Below are 20632 nucleotides of genomic sequence, written 5' to 3' on the forward strand. Positions count from 1 at the left end.
AAGTGTACTCTAATTGGCCATCTCCCGATGTGCGCTAATGCATGCAAGATTAATTGTGTGATTTTACTTGCGCTCAAAATGTGTCAAAAAAACAAAGAAAATAAAAACGAAGTCAATACACAAACAACAGTCCCGCAATACTTTTACGATTATAGTGACCAAACAAATAAAGGAGTGGAAAGGGGCTGATGTCGAGCTCTGACATAGGTATTTATGATAGAAAACTTAGCTTATTGCCAAAATGTCCGGAAACCGTTCATGCGCTTTGTTTGAATTGAAGTTTGCTACAGGATTTGGAATATTGAGCGCATTTGTAAGGTTTCTTGAAAGAAAGTATAAAATAGTATTAGAAAATAGTTTTCGTTTAAAGAACAAAAGTAACTGGAGGGCTTATCAATCGATTCATCGACAAATTGATTGATGGCTCATAAAGCAAAGTAGAGAAAAAATTAACTGTATTATTGTTTAGCCTCTTTTGCCTACCATAGTAAATTCCGTCAAAAAAGTACTGGGCATTGATCGCTTAAAACGGCTGTTTGAAGGGATTGTGAAAATTTAAAAAACCGGGCTAGGCGATAACTAAAGATTATTATTTAGGCGTTACGACAAAAAGTCAGGTTTGTGAGAAAAAACATGTGTACAGGGTGACGCAAAATTAATCTTCCAGTTTTGTTTTTGGATAGTTATTTCTCTAAATAAAAACTTGATTTTGAGTGCTTGTCTGACAGACATACGTCGCCATTAAAGGAAATTATATATATCTTATGGTCGGGTGATTAATTTTGCGCCTCCTTGTATATTGCACCAGAATAAAACCCGATCTGAAAAGGCTATCATTGTGAATGAATTTCTGTGCAAGAACTTAACAAAAATTAGGGAGGAATCAACAAACGCACCTGATAGAGCCTGATCGTATGGTTCTGTAGGTTTTTTGCTACTTCCAAAGCTCAAACTCTCACTTCACTATCACAACTATCACAATATCAGCGATTTCTTTATTTATTTGTTAACAAGCACGTAGGATGCTTACTGACTGCAAGATACTGACTATATGTAGATACAAACAAAAACCTTATGAAAAGAGTCTTATAAGTAACTTCTTAAAAGTAGACTAAGAGTAAGAAAAATTAAAGTCTAAGGAAGAAGAGTCAGAATTAAATTGAGCACCCACAAAAACAATTAACCACAACGGAAAATGACAGAGAGAGCATTAAAAAGACTTTTATTGAGCAGATATGGGTAATCAATGGAGCCCACAATAATATCAAAGACAAAACACATCGACAAATGAACACAGCTAAACTCTAAGGACAAGAGATTTATAAGTAAGCAACGAGCGCAATAGGACGGAATAGGATCAGCGGATTTCATCGAGCGCAAAGCAAAGCGCACTAAAGCTCTCTAAACAGACTCTAATGCATTAATATACGAGTATAAGTAGACTACATGAAACGGTCTCCAATCGAATACCGCGTATTCTAACCTGAACCGAACTAAGGACGTGTACAATAGTTAAAGCGTTTGAAGTAAGCAATCGCCCAGTGATTCATCAGGTTAACGCCAAGTCACACACATCCATAGTAACTCCAGCAGATGCTTTAGCATTCAGCTTATAGTCCACCCCTGACATAAAGTGGCTACATTCCTGTCTATAGCGATTGACAATCGACTGTGTCAGTTTTTTGCAATTTGGGACATGGGTTGTTATGAAAGTGGTGAAAGTTATTCACCAAAATTTAAATCTTTTAATCAGAACTCAAAGATTGGGTATGCAGTTGATGATGAGAATGTGCCAATTTTTTATAACTCTTGTATAAACTCTGAAGCTGAGATGAATATGGCCTTTAGTATAGAATCATCGGCCGCCTTCTATGTGCTGCAAATGCTTACATGTTTTATTTTAAAACAACATCTAGGCGCGTCTTTGGAAAGTCCCTTTTTTTACTAAAACTTAATAAACTTTTCAGTCGCGTTCCCAAGTCAGAAATATGCTTTCAATTTTATATAAAAAAAGTTGTATATATATTTTTATTTTAGTTACAAAGTTACAGTTATTCGCACTCAAACAATACATACACTCATGATATTTTGACCCCTTCAGACTACTTTTCTATACTTTTTTTTAAATTTTCATTATTTTTAATAAATGTACAGCTCATTGACTAACAAAATCCATCCAAAATAAAATTCATTCAATTACACAAAAATTCGAAAAATTCCGCTGTGTGAAAGCTCAACTATTTTAGTTAGAATTTCTAGAAGAAAATTTGTATAGAATTTTAGTATAAGTGCAGGTTTAAAGTTGCTCGAAAATCTTGATGATTTTTTATTTTTTCCCCTGACGGTAATGCCTATTTTCTCCATATAACAAATACATGACCTTGTATATTCAAGAAAATGCGCAACATCTCAGCGGAACAAATGATCAAAAAACACATATTATCAAAAAATGGGGAACTTAGAAGTTTCACTTAAATTTAAGGGTCTTTAAAACTGGGTACCAAGTTTTTATCTAAAATCTGATTAAAAAGTTTGAAACTTTGTTAAACATTTGTTGAATTTTTATAAATTTTGTACAAAGTTGATTATTTGATATTTGTTGCAGAATGAACTATATATTTATGAAAAAATCTATGAAATTAAAATATAAAAAAAAAGTATCAAAACTATGCAAAATATAGCGTATCTGTTATTTTGATAGTGGGTGTATATAAGGTAGGTAGGTGAAAAGGTTGAAGTACCACCTGGCTCTCCCCAAATAGCACAAAAGCGCCGTTATGATACCATTGTGAGACCTCCAACAGGCAGATATCTACAGCCAGCCAGAGCTGTTGATGTAATGAAGAATGGGATGGGATTTAGGTTGGCGCACTGCCGCAGACTGTCGGAGAAAGGAGCAGCCAGTGACCTTCACCGGCTAACTGCCAAAGTTGGACATTTACAGAGAAAGTGGTCAACAGGCTCCTTCCCTGAAAGGTCCCTACAGTTTCTGTAATGGGGATTAAATGGTAAACCGGTGTGGAGTCCTCAGGACTTTCTGAGCCCTCCGTATATTGTACTGGGAGTAAAGGGTTTTTGAAATAGCACACGAAGAAATGAAGCTCCATCTTTTATGCGCTTTCCTGAGAAATACCATAAGTTGTGCAATTCCCCTTTTTTAGAGGGCTCAACCGCCATTACCCGCACCGCATCCCCGTCCTGGCAACGCTTGATGTACGAAACGCCTTTAACATCTGATAATGGATAGACATTATAAAGGCACTACGAGAAAGGTTTCGAATACCTGCATACCTGATAAGGGCTACCTGAGTGAGCGTGAACTGCTGTACGACACACCAGATTATCAGAAAACAAAAGCGATAACGTCTGGCGCAGCTCAAAGATCTATTCTCGGCCCCGATCTCTGGAATCTGAGCTACGAAGAGATATTGAGTATAGAAATTCCAGAAGATACATATCTAGTGGAATACGCGAACGAAATAGCGGCGGTCACACCAGCTCGGGACACTGAGAACGCTAGAAGGAAGCTGAACCATGTCATGATAAGGACGCAAATATGGCTTGAGGACCACTCGGCCTGGAACTCGCCAAACATAAAACCGAAGTCATTCTTATAACACGAGGTCACATGCCACTCGAGGTCAGCATGCAAATAAACGACACGTCCTTAGTGACCCAAGAAGTAATGAAATACTTAGGTATTCAACTTGACAGCAGGCTAACTTTCTGCGCCCAGATACGGTATGCGGCTACCAAAGCAGCAAAGGTCACGAGTATGCTAAGTAGATTAATGGCAAATATCGGTGGGCCAACACAGAGCAAAATAATGCTAATTATGGCGGTTACAAGCTCAATTCTCCTGTACGGCAGCGAAGTATGGGGAATTGTGCTAAACTGCAGAGCCAAGCGCAAAGCACTGGAGGCTGTGCAACGAACACTGCCTCAGTCGCAGCAATTTTCGTGATCAACGGGCAGATACCCGTCGACCTCATGGTCCGGGAACGGATGGATGCGTGGGACTCAGAGAAGAAACACGTCATCACTAGCTTCTCAGAACGGAGATGCCAAACCATGATGCGGTGGCAAAGCCGATGGGATACTGAACCGAGTGGCAGATGGACGGCGAAACTTATTCCATTAATTGACTAATGGGTCGAAATGAACTTCGGGGAAGTGTACTACTTCTTAATTCAGTTCCTCTCGGGCCACGGATACTTCCGTAGATACCTATGCCGCATCGGCAAGGTAACCGATTTCAAGTGCATATACTACGTAGCGCTGAGCGATGACGCTGAACACACTTTTTTAGTTGTAACAGATGACTCATGGAAAGAACTGCTCTGAGAGAGCAGATTGGCGACATCGCACCGAGCAACATAATCAGCAAAATGCTCGAACGCGAGTGCAGCTGGAACGCAGTGAAGAAATATATCGGGAACGTACGGCGGAAAAAAAAGATTGACCTGGACACAGGGCAACAAAGTGAAGCCGCACAGATAGAGACACAAGAAGACGAGCCTATAGCATGAAAGATGGCTACAAATATTATGAACCCAGACGTGGGTGAATAGAATTGGTCCTCTATGGATGCTGTTCTGGGTCCTCCCGAAGTATAGAAAGCAGTTTCGAAAATGGTGACTCCCCAGAAGGAGAGGAGGGATCGTTTTAGTGGCCACACCACACGATGCAGTAGACGACGGTCGCTGTAAGTGCGAAGGCATTTTGAACCCTACCTCACCCACCAAAAAAAAACAGAATTTACCCTTTAACAACAGTCAAGAAGATGCCGATGGCCAGGTAGGGCTCTGAGACAAATTCAGTCCTCTTCATGGCAAGGTCATCAGCAATTTCATTTCCCTCTAGGTTCCTATATCTGGGAGCCCAGATCAAGGAGATGTTACCTATACATGCAAAATATCCGATCTCTTCCTAACAGGAGTTGACTACTTTAGATCTACTCCATAGCGTCGTCAGTGCCTTGATCACAGCTTGACTATCGAAAAGAATGTTAATACCTCCCTCGCTCCCGCGTTCCCCAAGCATTTTACATGCCTGTAGGGTCGCAAAGACTTCTGCCCGAAAAACACTAGCAGTATTAGGCGGCCGCCGTAGCCAAATGGGTTGGTGCGTTACTACCATTCGAAATTCAGAGGGAACGTAAGTTCGTAACTTGGTGAAAGACAAAATTGAGAAAAAGTTGTTTTTCTAATAGCGGTCGCCCCTTAGCAGGCAATGGCAAACCTCCAAGTGTATTTCTGCCATGAAAAAGCTCCCCATAAAAAACAATATCTGCCGTTCGAAGTCGGCTTAAAGCTGTCGATCCCTCCATTTGTGAAACAACATCAAGACGCAGGCGACAAATAGGAGGCGGAGCTCGATCAAATACTCAAAAAGGGTGTAAAGGTAGTTAGAAAAGCCAGGAACAGAACTAAAAATAACTGTTAACATTAACAGCCAATACCTGTAATCCGAATTTTCCTTGACCTGCATATATTCTAGGAAAATAAAAGCTTTTAAAAAATTCTCAGGCAAAAGCATTTACTCCGAATGAACGCATGCACCGCAATTTTAAAAATAAAAACAATCAATACACTTACATATTTACGTACATTTGTGTGCCATACATAAACCTTAATAAATAGGTCAGTAGCTTCACTGAATTGAATAGATTCCAACTAAACAGTTTTGTGTTCTTAAATATTCTCCATAATTTCCTCCCAACCCTCAAGAAAAGTTTTCCCAGTACTTTCCATAAATATTGATTTTCTGTACAGCCTTACTTCGTGATTATACCTCTATTTATTGCGTGATTTCAGTGGTCATTTAAAGCGTCAAGAAAATTGTGGTCAATGTGGCGCAATTCACGCAGCACTGGCCGCTTTCCCACCGTTCCGTCTTTACTTGCGCCGCCAATCAAGATTCAAATGCAAATTTTCTTCAACTCTGGACAATTTATGCCAGTAATTAAGGTTATATGTTTTGGCATTTCACGTCGCCAAAGTTATTGCCAGGAGCAACGAGAACTCGTCCAAAAAATGTACACCTAATTGTAGGCGCATACTCAAACTTATAAGTGTTGAGGTAAGTTAACTTAACTAATTTACATAACTTTAGTTTTACCAAAAATAAATTATATTTCGCAAGAGAACGAAATGTCGTGAGGCAAAACAGTTCTTTCCGACTAATTAATAAAATGAGTTCCAGCAGAAAGGTGTAGAATTTAATGAAATTGCGACAGATTTATTTAAATAATGAACAGTGAGGACTTATGTACGCTTGTCTATGTATGTAAATCTGAAACGCATCTTATTTTTTGGGAAAAGGTGACTAAAAGTAATTAATTCAGGTTTTTATTAATAGAGATACATAAAAGAACTGGAGCGCAGTGACAAGTATAACTTCCTTTGCATCATTACTCACTACTCATGTTTTTATTTAAGCTCTACCGTAATGGCAGTGACGTCATATCCTTACAAAGGGTTCTTTAATAGGTGCGCTCGAACTTTGATAGTACATATTATATATGGCGGCGATCTTGGTAAAGCTACAGTTGTAAAATTTAACCAGAATACTTAGATTAGATTAGATTTGTGGGGGATTGAACAAGTCCAAGCACTCAGTCAAGAGATCATTGTACTACACCCGGATAGATTTCAGTAGAAAGAATAGATATAAGAAAGGTAAAATGTGGGTGGTAAGACGGAAAAATTAGTTTGAGGTCAATCTTCCACAAATATCTTGGATTTATTGATGAATCTTAAGAGATCCGGAAGAGGAACAGTATGAACTTAATCCATACTCAGTATAACGCAACCCAATATCCCAAGTCTGATTCTGGAAAACGCCGGACAGCTACAGAGAAAATGCTCTGTCGTTACCCTCAAGGCAGGGTAGGCATATCGGGTTGTCGACGACCCCCATGGCAGCCATATGCTGACCAGAGGCGTTGTGCCCTGTGATTACACCCACCAGAACTCTCAGGTTCTTTCTGCTGAGTTTTAGGAGAAAGGCCGCTCTCTTCCTGTTTGTTTTTTTCACAAAGCACTTGCCTACTCTGCACGAGTTCAACCCAGACCAACGTCTTCTATGAGCAGAGCTCATGAAGTCATTGAATCGATGCAGAGTTGATACCAAGAAAGAGTTCAGGGCCAACTACTTACTCAGTATTCCGTAACCGAATGGGCTGTTGCGTGACTATCAGTCGGAAATGCGTAGGCTCGAATCTCCGTGCATGAAATAGCAAATAAGTTTTTTTTCTAATAATAATAAATAAAAATTTCCCGCCTATCTCAAGGCATGTTACCATCATCCCTTTTTGACCCTTTTAGTATTATGATGATCGATCCTCTGCTCACCACCATAAACGACTTGGGAGTCTACGCACAAGCATATGCAGACGACGTTGCCTGCTTCGTAACAGGCCCTTCGCTTATGGACATCTGTAGGAAAGTGCAGAAAACTCAGGATATGATTGACACTTGGTGCTGTGCGAATGGGCTATCGGCAAATTTCACCAAAACTGGTATTGTCCCCTTCACCAGAAGGAGAACACTTTATGAATTCCTTCTGCCTAAGCTAAAAGGAGTCACAATCCGGCTATCCAAGGAAATTAAATATTTTGGAGTAATTATCGATAGTAAGCTCCTCTGGAAATCACGCGTTGACATAAACACATCCAAAGCACGTGGGGTCTTTCTCCTAGCAAAATCCCATGAATCTACACGGCTACGATAAGACCTATTATAACCTATGCATAAATGATCTGGATAAGTAGACTTGCTATCGTGAGAGTCAGGAGGGCCTTATCGAGACTACAACGCTCTGTGGCCATCTGTTGCGTCGGAGCTTTTCCGACTACTTCAGGCTCGGCATTAGATGCTCTGATTAGTCTACCACCACTTGATGTTTTCATCCAAGGAGAGGCCTTGAAGGCCATCTGCAGGCTGAAACACAATGGGAATTGGTACGGCATTGGATATCAGAGTAGGCATGGACTTCGATCCAACGATCCTCGCCATACCCCTTGACTCTATGCCATCCAGAGTCGTCCTTGAGAAGAGATACAGTGTGGTGCTGCCAGAGGCTCAACTGTGGTCAAACTCTGAAAATGAGCCCGGCAAACACATTTCAGTTTTCGCATTTTCACGGTTGGGTCCAGGACCGAGCACGACTCCGGCTCTGGGGTCTACGTGGAATCCAGCAAGATAAAACTGCACTTTGCTCTTGGAATGCATGCATCTGTGTTTCAAGCGGAGGTGTATGCTGTTCAAAAAGCGATGAACTTTGTTGTAGAAAACAGATGGGCAGGCAGATCAACATGTCTGCAGCGAGAGCCAAGCTGCGCTCAAGGCCTTAAACAGCCCCCAACCACTTCAAGGTAGTCGAGTTCTGTAAATCCAGACTGAACCATGTCGGTAGACATAATAGCCTAATGCTAACATGGGTCCCGGGACACGTGGGTATCGCGGGTAACGAGATCTCTGACTCTTTAGCCAGACTGGGCTCTGAGGCCAACTTTCTTGGCCCGGACCTCGTTCTGCCACTCCCTTCTGCAGTCATCAAAGCCACGGTTAGCAAACGGGTTACCCTAAGCGGGTTACCCGCAAGCGAGCTTGGCAGGCTGAGAGGCTGCAGATGGACTAAATTGATGTTACCTGTCATATGCGACCGACAGTCGCACTTTCCCCTGTAAGTAAGCAGAGGGGACTGTAGGAGGTTGGTTGGACTGATGACGGGCCTCTTGCTATGGACGAAGCCTCTTTCTATGAAGAAGATAGACATCTCACACAGTGTACTGTGCCCAGCTTGTGAAGAGGAGGTTGAGACGGCGGACCACTTTATGTGCGTCTGACCCGCCTTCGCTCGAATCAGGCTTGAGGTTTTTGGCACTGATGTGTTAAGAAGCAACCACCTTGGCTCCTTGGCACCACAAGATCTACTCAGATTTCTTCGAAGGTCGAGTAGAGTTAAAGAAAATTAAAAAGGGAATTCGAGTGCAGTACAATGGACTTAATTGTGTCTGAGTGCTGCACTTGCTAGTTGTTCCGACAAAAAAAGGGTTAATATGCGCATCCTGTGTTGCCAGAAAAGGCGTAGTGGGCATTTAACGGATGTTGTGTTTTATACAATTCAATGTGCGGACTTATTGAATCACCCTGTAGCTATGTGATTTAACTTCCAAAATAATTTGGGTATTTTTTTCTTTATTTCTATTGTTGCGATGTTAATTACCAGATTGGAAAATAATATTCCATATGTAAATAAAATATGTGTACCTCATTCATTCCAATATAATTATGTGCAATAGGTATCCAGCCATTTATTATTGATACCCTGTACGAGGAGTGCGATGACTTGTGGACAATAGACAAAAAATAGTGCAGCTATGCCTGTTTAAAGTGCGAGTTAAGGCAAACATAAACCTTACGCCTAAGCAACAAATTTCCAGAAGCTCTGCATGCTCCCAACAACCAAATGAACGTTGCACGCAACAGCGTTGGACGCGAGAAGTCAAACTGTCGATTAAAATAGGCAATGGTGTTCCAACAGTTAGAGGGTTGCGGTTGTTTAACACCCATACACATACACATACACATACACATTTACAGGGAATAGGGAGTAACATGTGGACAATGGCGCAATGAGAAAATTGGAGCAGCGTGGGACCTACACCACCGGAAACAAGTGCCCGTTGAACTCTGTCGTGAAACGCTCAACTTTGAATCACCGATGGTGACGATAACTGGTATGCAAAGTCGATATGCGCCTTCGGAGGCAAAGCAATTTGGCATAACGACGTTTTGAAAATTCAAAATGAAGTGAAAAAAACTAAGCACGAAAGTAGAATGCAAAATCGGGGGCAGCCAGCATAAGTCTTCGACTTAGCCTGAAACTTTAAGTGTTAAATGACCTCGATAGGAGCACTGCGACTTTCAGCATACAGAAACTACAGTTATGCATATATGCATACATGCACACATACATACAAGGGAATAATAATAGTTCCACATAAAAAGTACAGTACACTTCTCTGGATCACTTTTACTTTCATTGCGCCTACATACACAGCGATTAGGGTGAGCTCAATCAAGGCGAATGGCAGTGTATGAGGGTGTAGGGAGAGCGAAGTTTACATGAAATCAAATAACAAATGAAATAGTAAATATTTAATAGTAATAGTAACAGTGTGCGCCATCAATCCACTCCACACTTTCTCAACAGCGCATTCCTCGAATGTAGGCGTCCAGCAACAAAATATCGCCACCCGTATGGCAGCCCGTCGAACGGGAACATGTACTCAATTCATGCGCTAGTGTTTTGGCCACTGCGCCACTTTGCGCCTAAAAGCATTACAGTCTTGTTAATAAAGTGCGCGTCAAAGCAGTGGTCAGTTCACTTTGAACCGCCATATTGAACGGACGTGTTTGTGCAAGCTCGTTTTGGTAGCTGGACAACGACCTTTAACGGTTAAAGGTTGCTTACGAGGAGTGTGCGTTTGAAATAAAATATCGAAAAACAAATTACAAATTACTCGTGCGCTGAGATTAAAAAAAATCGTATTTAAAAACGTTTGTGTGCAAGTGAAAGGTTTAGAAAACTTTCGTCTGCTGCTAAGTTTTGGAAACTTGATTTCTTGCTTTCCTTCTACCCCTTGTGGCATTTCAAACAGTAAATGAATTTCAAAATGCGTACATGTGGCATGAGTCTCATCAAGTATATACTATTCGGCTTCAATATCGTATTTGCGGTAAGTAAATATTCTTAATTGACTAATTCACATGCAAACTTTGCTGCTGATTATGCGCTCTCGCGTAAATTTGTTAGGATGTTTGTTCACTACTTCATTAATAATTGTCAGTAAATCTAAATGGTCAAAATGAAAATAATACAGAAATTAGTATTTTGCATGTATATCGCATGACTTTTTGTAGTAGCGCAGATCTCAAATTGATAACCTTTGCTCAAAAATAGTTTCAAAGTGGTTCTACTCAAATATGAGATTAATTTAATAAGGCAATTATTATTATTATTCTTATTAATTTTTTAAGGAGGTTAAAATCAAAATGTCAAAAACATCATCAAAGGTGCCGTTGATCCAGTGGTATGTCGGGCATGCTCCCACTAACACTATAACAAGCCTCCTTATCGGCTGAATTCCACCCTGAGACCGTGATAACATTCCGTCAAGGTGGAGTCCCATTTGTGTCTATTGGCATAACAGGTACCTGCGTCTAGGTTCCTCTCACATGGGGGTATGCAGGTTATACGCTATCGATAGTATCCATTGGTTGCACTTCATATGTGGTTCTGCAGCAAATGGAACATCGTAAAAGCTGTCGTAAGTAAAGGGTTTTCCAATAACAAGTGTTATTTTGAATACGATTGCTCTATCGAGAGATGATTAACGATTTTTTATGACGGGAATTGGATGGTATTGATCTGGACAGTGTTTATTTTCAACAAGACGGCGCCACACGAGCAACGAAACCATTGATTCTTTTAGGAGAAAAGTTTCCGAACCGTGTTATCTCTCGAAGAGGTGATCACAATTGACCACCGAGATCTTGTGATTTAACACCTTGTGACTTTTTTCTTTGGGGCCACGTGAAAGAGAAAGTCTACGCCAACAGCCAAGGGTCGATTCAAGACCTCAAAGATGGAATTCGTGTGGCTATCGAGGACATAGGGCAACCACTTTGCAATTCGGTCATGGAAAATTTCATGAAAAGGATATTGTCCTGTAAGCGTGGTCGTGGTGGTCATTTGCCTGATGTTATTTTTCTCTTTTAACGGCATACGTTCCTCTTTATATGAGATAAACATCCGATCATTTATATTAAAAAATAACATTTTTCTTTGAATATCAAAATAACATCTCTTATTGGAAAACCCTTTATTACCGACATGTCGGCGTCTGATACGGTCGTGAATACTAGGCTCAGGCGTCTGCGATTTGTCGTCAGATCGTAGGCAGTCCACCTCCAGTCAAAAGCTGATGTTGATTTCTTCGCTGCATGTTGCGTTGGCACTTTGCGCGTTGAAGATATAGCCCTATCATTGTTGCAAAATTTTTTAGTATTTGATGCGATCATCTTGGTGACTAGATTTTCCGGGCACAGCTGTCCACCCAGAAATGCTTCCACACTTTCTATCGCGTTGTTGCAGTTTGGGCAGAACGGAGTGTTCTATAGATTAAATCGATGGAGGTACTCAAAAAAACAACCGTTGCCACTTAGTATTTGAGTGAGATAGTAGTCCAACGTCCGTTAGTTAACGAATCCCATCTGCTTTGCCATTCTTCTATCGAATGCAGACTCTCTTCAGCTTTTTCTTCTAATGATGGCTTAGCCCGTTGCCTGCCATAGAGGCGGCTCAATTCCTTCGCCTGAATGTCAGCTGGTAGTTTGCTCCCGATAACGCCTATTGCTTCTCTTGAGATCATTCTGTAGCCACAAGCCACTCTAATTGCACTTCGGTGAAGGGCCTGTGCTGCATATTGTATACTGGACGTTTTAGCTACGACCCATATCGGGGCAGCGTAAAAGGCTCCAGAGTCTACAACTGTCGATAAGAAATGTCTTCTGCTGCCTTGCGGGCCGCCAATATTAGGCAACATTCGTGTTAGCGCTCCATTGATAGCATCAGCTCTTGCGCTTACCGCAGATAGGTGCTGTTTGTAGCTAAGTCACCTGTCTACTATCACGCCAAGATACTTCATCGACTCCTTAGAGAGTATTTCATGGGTGCCGATACGTAGTTTTATTTCCTCATTTTTTCTCCGCCCACTGATAAGTACCGGCTCGGTTTTTTGGGCTACCAATTCCAATCCGGATTTTGCCAATCATAGCCTTACCCTTGCTGCTGCGTCATTGCTTTCTGCTTCCAGCTGGTCTATGTATCTGTCCGTAACTACAAGAGCAATATCATCTGCATAGCCTACACTAGTATGTAGCACCGTCTGTTGGTTTTAGTTTGAGAGCCCCGTCGTACATGACATTGGACCAAGGGCCGATCCTTGGGGAACCCCGCCAGTGATTTGGTATGTTGTTTGGCCACGGTCTGTATCGTATTGCAAAATTCTGTTGGTGAAGTAACTACGAATTATGCGCAGTAGATAACGCGGTGCACGTAGTTCTCAAGTACACTTAGTCCTAAGGCAATTATTACCTGCATGGCTTGTTAACATGATATACTCGTACAGATACCAGATTTATGTATAAATTTAAAATATCGAAAAAACGGACTCTTATTAATATTTGTTTGACCGGAAATCAAATCTGACAAATTTTACATGGCTGATGAGGCAATGCTTCAAAAGTGATATCTATTTTTTTTTTAATGAGAAATTATAATTTTCTGTTTTATATTAATTTAAAGATATTCCCAAATGTTTTCAAACAGGTTAAACCACTTTGCAAAAATTGATGTTTAGGGTCACTAGGTTAATAAAACACCACCAAGGCTTAGGTATTCTGCCTAATATCAAATTTTTTCGATTTCTTTATCCGTTTATTGTTTGAATGGCTTTTTCAGGTATTTTATAATTTTTTTCAACCTCTTTTAATTATCTGAGGGGTAAAGAATAGCTGATACCTTTCTATGAAAATCTATAATTTTATTGAGAAAAAAATTACGAGCTATGTGCTTTTTGGTCCCTATAAACTGTGAATTTTTTCATATGTTTTCGATAACTTCTGATACTCTATTGCCAATAATCACATTTTTCCAACATAATTAGTTCAATACAGGGATCCAACCGGTGAGGTTAGGTGAGGATAAATGGCTGCCCAAAGAGGCGCCCATTTGACCAAAGAATAAAACTCGCCAATTGACGTGCCATACAGAGGAAGAACAAAGAATGAATAACAAAGAATGAGAAAAACCGAACAGGGGAGAAAAATGAAGAACGCGCTTTGTATTGGAGGATGACGACCACACAGTAGCTAATTACATTACGTTAACCGGTGCAAGCTACTGATGAAATTTAGCAGGTGTGTAATGTTTAAACCTGCAATACCCGCAGGTGTAGCAAAAGTGTGAGATCCAAATTTCTAAATTTAGACCGACGAGAGTAGGGCAGCTGAGGAGAACGTTCTGAGATGATTCCACCTCATCTTCCAAATAGTTTCTGTAGAAACGACTTGCGGAAATCCCAAGTCTCGCCACATGGATACCTAAGGACAATGCCCAATAAGGGCACCCACCAAATTCGAGAACTGCAGCTTTGTTAGCCTCAGAAGTTCTCTCGAGTGCCGCCGATCTACCGATGGCCAGTAAGATCTCGCAACTTTGCGCGTTTGCACACTAACTCAACGCTCGCTGAGTTGAAAAAAGGCAGCCCATCTTTCCAGAAGCAGACCAGAGGTTCAAAGGAGCCCCAACCCTCTAATTTCACGGTGAAACCGTCTCTAGGGTCCCCTTTCTAGTCAGCTCATGAGCTCAACAGTTTCCCGCTTTTCCACTGTGACCGGAAACCCAAATGAGCCTAATATCGAAGTATTCGGATGCAGTCGCATTCCCCAATTAATTTCGAACGAGCCCAGGGTCCTAATTGCCGGCTGGCTGTCGGAGGAGATTTTTACCTCCCTTACAGTAATTGCAGCAGTAAGCAATCAATCCACTGTTTCTCAACACAAGCGGTTATGATTTTTATATTTACTGAAAGTTTCGAGAAAAAAGTGGTTGTTTTTAAAAAAAAAATTGTTAAAAGTTGACCTTTTTTGTTTTAGTCGAATAATAACGTCTAAAATGTGATTTATTTTATCGGCAAATATAAAAGGATTGAATAAATAACAAAAAAATCCTACGACCAAGTTTATTTAAATTTGGCACCAACCGATTAATCTTGGATTCCATTTTTTGTTCCCATAGTTGAGTAAGTTTGAAATCTATATTAGAACATTTATATTGGAATTTATTCCAAAAAGTTGGAAAAATTCAGTATTCTTATAAAGAACCTCAAGGGCATCGAAAATTTCTGTACACAACAATATTTTTAGTTGGCCTTTTTTTATTTTTGAAAAATGTGATAACTGTCATTTTATTCCAAATGGTTGTTGAAAGTGGTCTGATTTTCTTCGGAATAAGATGCCTGAGGACTACCCGCAACCATTTCCACTACAGGCTGTTCTACGTTACCAAAACGACCCAGATTTAAATCTATTCATGGACTGTCACTCCAGCAGCATTCTTCAAACATTTCTGGATATATTTATGCTGTTATAACAACAACAAAAATATGAATGTCCTGAGCGAACAAAAATGAATGTCCTGAGCTAACCTTGTGCATTAAGGGATTCGGGGTAGTCAGAGGCCCGAAGAAATTATGATTTTCAAAAATTTTTTTTTGTTGCTAATCAATTGCTTCATTTTGCAAAAATAAAAACATAGCATTAGTACATCATGTTTCGACATGACTTTAGCAAAAAATTAATAATTGTAAAAGTTATCGCTGTTTGTGTGCAGCCAGTTTATCCAGAAGTCCCTTGCGGAGATCATCACAAGTCCTTGGAGATTCATCTAAAATCAATCGGACAAGAGAAATTAGTTTTATTAAAGATAGTCCTGTGCCTGATAGAAACTTTTTTTAAAATTAACAATATGGCGGCCTCTGGAAATATGTTTCAGATTTTCGAGGAAAAAACCGGCAATTAATTGTTTAAAAAAATCGACATTTTTGAAAACAAAAAAAATCCTTCGGTCAGGCACGAGTTTTTTATGTTTTTCAAAAGCAGTATAAATTTTATTGAAATCTACCAACCGGTTTTTAAGTTACAGTGATCGCCAGCTCAAAAAACATAGTTTTGAGGAAAACGCATTCCACGCTTTGCGAATGCTACGGAGCGCCCGAGCGCCCTTCGTTAATTGTTGAATAACTCGAAAAGTGTTTGTTGGATTCACTTGATTTTCACACAATATTTTTAAGGTATTATACTTTAAGAAAATGCAAAAAAATCCAATTTTTTTTTTGTTAATTCTGACTACCCTAACCCCTTAAAGGGTAAAATTTCGTGCAATTTCTCTATAATGAGTTCCACAACGTCCTTTTAAAATGTTATTGGTTATTTCTTCAAAAGTAAGTTTACTATAAGTAACGATTTTTTTCACATATTAAAGAAACTTATTATTGTAATATTTATTGAAGAATAAGACATCTTTCAGTAACTGAAAATTACATAACCTCAGAACATACCTAAATCGAAAAAGCCAGTTGTTCTCCTGGATCTCCTCTCAAAAAAGACGTTAAAAAGATGTTAAAAAACCAAAGAGATTTCGTTAAAGTTATGTTAAATCTAGTAATTAATCGAAGGAATAAGCAAAATAAATTTTTTTGACAAAATGGCGGTTTCTCAAAAACAAATCGATTTTTGACCAAAATTTCGGTCTTAAATTGTTTTAAAAAAAATATATTTATTGGTGAGAAAATATCTTCCATTAAATTACTAAAACATATACTTAAAAGCTCGTGTTAAAATTTGAGACCAATCGGTTTAACCGGCCTCGAATAATGTTAGTCACCGACTTTGAAAACACCATTTTGAGAAAAAGGCGTTTTAAGTTCGAAGAGCACTTTCAAGCACTCTGAAACGCCTTTTAAAATTTGCGTGTAACTTCGAAAAAATTCACCGGACCGATATTAAATTTTCAGTGTGTATTCTTAAATAAATGTACATTAAGAAAAAAAAATAAAAAAAAATCGATGTTTTGAAAATTCTAACTGTGTATAACCTCTTAATTCATTAGGCATACATTTTTAATCTTCCTGAAGTGAAGTTGTTATTAAAAACGTTAACTGTTCGAGGATCTGAATGAGTGGCAAGCCGACTGCTGTATCGCTGACTGATTCTGCTAATTTCTTCGTAATTTTCCAAAGATTTAGATATCTGTGCAGTTTCGTGCAAACCATGGCAAACATGTAAAGAGCAGAAACATTCATGTTACTGGCACACCACGTCACAGTGCTTGACGGAATTCTGCGGCAATTATTTCTCATTTAGCAAGTCGAAAGTGCATGCAATTCTGATTACATGATGATTTAGCTTTGACATTACTCGGCAAACTGCGTCTTACATTCCGAAATTTATTGTTATAAATATTTGGATTTAAGATAAACACGAACAATAAAGCACACAATAGTCAATTGTTGTTAGCCATTGGCTCACAGCCAACGTAAAGTTGGTTGGTTAGTTGTACCTTCATGTGGAATATTACATGAGCTTTCATTGCGCATTTATCGCAAATTACAATCTGACATTGAACTGACCTTTCAAGTTTAGCTGGTTAGTGGGTAATACGAATTGTTAGATTTAAATATTTATGCCTGAAATATATTTGTCCACCGAGTATTTGCCATCTACGTACAACGAATCTACTTTTACTGCCTATGCTTAACTAATCCATATTCGCTACTGCGCCATACATTTCAATAAATTGAATGAAATTATTTTTATATCCATTTTCAGATATCGGGTCTCGGTATTTTGATAGCAGGCGCAGTTGTGCTGGCCGATGTTAACCAATTTAGTCACTTTATTGAGGGCAGAGTGACGGCACCACCCATTGTGCTGATTGTAACTGGCTTAGTTATATTTTTGATTGCATCTTTGGGCTGCTTTGGCGCAATCAAAGAATCACCAACTCTGCTGCTGACGGTGAGTACCAGTGATTTGTCATTTAAATTATTGGTTTACTCATTTCGCATTTCCGCTCATTACGCATTTTCTAGTATGCTGTGCTGCTCGCCATCATATTTATTGTCGAGCTAGCCGTTGGCATTGCAGCTGCTGTCTTCAAATCAGATCTCGAAATGATGTTAAAGAACTCGCTGCAAGAGTCTATAAAACGTTCGAATCATGAAGATATGATGGCTTGGGATAATGTACAGCGAAAACTGATGTGCTGCGGTGTTGACAACCCGGCCGATTGGCGCACACTCAGCGCGAACAAGACATTGCCTGCTAGTTGCTGTCGCGAGAAATACATTGATGAGGCTGTCGGACACTGCACAGAATCGCCGGCACTGGGACGTGATAAGTACTTTCAGGTTAGTAGTTTGGAAACGTTATTATGAATCAAAAGTAACAGTAAAATTATATTATATTTATCAACAATTTTTCAGGATGGCTGCGTAGGTAAATTGAGGGAACGCATCGACAAGAACGCCGTCATTTTGATTGGTGTAGGCATTGGCATTGCGTTCATACAAATATTGGGCATTGTATTGGCATGTTACCTGGCTTCCACAATACGTCACGAGCGCATGAAATAAATATGAGGCAAATGAGGTAATCAATTTTGTACACACGCATAAAGCGCAGCCACGTGTGCAGAAGTGCATAGGTGTATAGGTTAAGCTTTTACTTAAAATACCAATTGGCCCGAATTGGGGCCAATCTGCCAGCCAGCGTGGCGAGTAGGCGGCGCATACAAAATGCGTTGAATAAATGATTGATTTGTTTATATGTACTTACCTCCTATCCTGGAACAGCTATATCCGTTTGTCCTAAATTTAACAACACATTCATGTGCAAAATTTCACTTTTCTATAACTTTCTTAATTCTACTTTTGCAGTTACTCTCTAATGTTAAGAAGGTAGTATCATAAACTCAAACATCAAAAGCATTGAAATGATGACGCAGCAACTTTTCATAAGCAATATTCAACTTTTCCGAAACTCAACGATTGTTCAGCTGACTGCGGTCATTTGGAGTAGTATTTGATTAAACGCAACGAAATCATAGTACTCAGACGACGAACATCAAACAAGAACCGCCCTTCCATGCAGGGCTCCATTATGCGAAGCCATCATTCACACTTTCACAAATTCACAAATCACCCTCCTCCACTATTACTCTAAATGTTACTTAATATACAATAAACTTATTAAAAACGTGCTTTTATGTGTATTGTTGCTTTTTATATTATAAATAAATAAATTTCTGAAAGAAAACTTCACACGAAATAAAATTATGCTTGACGCGCAAAATTACCGTTTTAAAATAGAGACGCTGCGAATTAACAAGAGTTGCTTTGTTGGCATACGGATGAGGAAGTACAGGAAAGGAATGCACGAACAGTTAGGAATTGAAACGGATGGTTGTTATAACCAAGCAATTTAATTCACTTTGATTATTTCTTATCTCAAAAAGAAAGCGATGCATAAAATTTAATGTAATTAGAAATATTCACTGACACTTTTTATTTCGAAAATAATCATATAAAGAGCTATTTACAAAAAAAAATCTCAATTTACCTATTAAATTGGAATTTCTGTGCCGTTTCCACAACGTTTCTAGTCAATTGTGACTGCAGCGGCATCTAGTGCCCTTTATGACAGCTACCCCTTGGGCATGTTCAGTGGCTGCTACGCATGCCAGTGCAAACAGCTGTTTACGCAAAATAAACAATTGAAAATAGCAAAATAAAACTGAGTTGACTGAGTTGCAGAACGTGCTCGATTATACAATTTTCGGCCTGGAATGAATACAGAAAATATAGTAAAGCACTATTGGGATTGTGCAGCGGCGCTTAAGCCCGAGACGCACACACATAAATTACTTAAATCGTACTACATGACATTATGCTGCAGGCGGGCGAAAGCGAGCATAAATTTGCCGCGGGAGAAGTTCTCCCGCCACACAATGTGTCCACGTTGCTCCAGCAAATGGGACGAGACAAATTTCCAGATGAAACTTAAACCTCAGCAAGTCGCACTTACCACCAAAGTTAAAAAACAATTGGAAAAGTTATACGAGGCCAACAAGAGCACGGAAAGTCGAAGAACTATAACCAAGAAGCAGCGTAAAAGGGCTAAATGGCTACGTAAACGTGTATTAAGCAATGTGGTGAGTAGCTCCTGCAACATTTCTTATCGTTCGAGCATCATTTAATGCGTTTCCATTTCAGGAAATGCAATGCGAACTGTGCCAACATAAAACTTTACTAACATTGCACAAACCGAGCAGAGGCGAGCGTGAGTCGAGAACGCTGGAAACCGCAGAGTTGGAGGAAAGCACTATCGTTGAAACTGTACCTGCACCTACACCAGTTAAAACGAAAAAGAAAAAGAACAAAAGTAAGGATAAGACAGCAGGTCTGAAACTTGACAATGTACAAACACACGCAGCTAAAAAAGTAACACCTAACAAGGATGTCAATCAAAGGAGGAGCAACCAAAAGACAGCAGCTGTAATAGTTAAACCACAAGCAAATAATAAAAGTGTCAGCAAAACAGCAGCTGCTCCAAAGCAGCAAACCAAACACGCCGCCAATCTAACGCAGCCACTCAAAGCGAAAAAGAAGAAACAGCATACCAAAGTGGTTGCTGCACCTGTAGCACAGAATGTAAAATCAAAAACGCAAAAACAAAATTCATTGCTGCAATTGGCAGCTCTACTCAAGGCGCAGACGACCAGTAAAGCTGGTGCGAATGTGGCGCAAAAGAAATTGGAATCGCTACTAAAATAGGTACCTGAAATAGTATGTAGTTAATTTTAATTTAATTCAATAATATCAGTATATTTTCGTCTAATTCGTCTTGCATTGTGTTTTTATAAGCAAATTTTCGAAAATTATAAAAATTAATTGAAACGATTAGTTTTTTCTCACCCTTAAGCTGACATTTACAGGATT

The 20632-nt window shown here is 39.5% G+C and overlaps 2 protein-coding genes across 3 annotated transcripts in view; both read left to right on the forward strand.

Moving 5' to 3' along the window:
- The first annotated feature begins 10386 nt into the window (after nucleotides 1-10386).
- LOC129244952 (CD151 antigen) lies at nucleotides 10387-18906 on the forward strand. The gene is made up of 5 exons (XM_054882879.1): nucleotides 10387-10747; nucleotides 17463-17651; nucleotides 17726-18043; nucleotides 18119-18284; nucleotides 18572-18906. Exons 1-4 carry the CDS (start codon nucleotides 10673-10675, stop codon nucleotides 18266-18268), a joined length of 732 nt encoding a protein of 243 aa, XP_054738854.1. The 5' UTR covers nucleotides 10387-10672; the 3' UTR covers nucleotides 18269-18284; nucleotides 18572-18906.
- Nucleotides 18907-19224: 318 nt separating this feature from the next.
- LOC129244964 (uncharacterized) overlaps nucleotides 19225-20632 on the forward strand; it is a 56690-nt gene continuing 55282 nt past the window's right edge. For both annotated transcript variants that reach the window (XM_054882895.1, XM_054882894.1), the window contains exons 1-2: nucleotides 19225-19845; nucleotides 19907-20467. In XM_054882895.1, the coding sequence (XP_054738870.1) occupies nucleotides 19480-19845; nucleotides 19907-20467 (927 nt within the window). In that variant the 5' untranslated portion in view covers nucleotides 19225-19479. The remainder of the gene's footprint in view (nucleotides 19846-19906; nucleotides 20468-20632) is intronic.

This window comes from Anastrepha obliqua, chromosome 4, assembly GCF_027943255.1.
Source record: "Anastrepha obliqua isolate idAnaObli1 chromosome 4, idAnaObli1_1.0, whole genome shotgun sequence".
NCBI classification, from domain to species: domain Eukaryota; kingdom Metazoa; phylum Arthropoda; class Insecta; order Diptera; family Tephritidae; genus Anastrepha; species Anastrepha obliqua.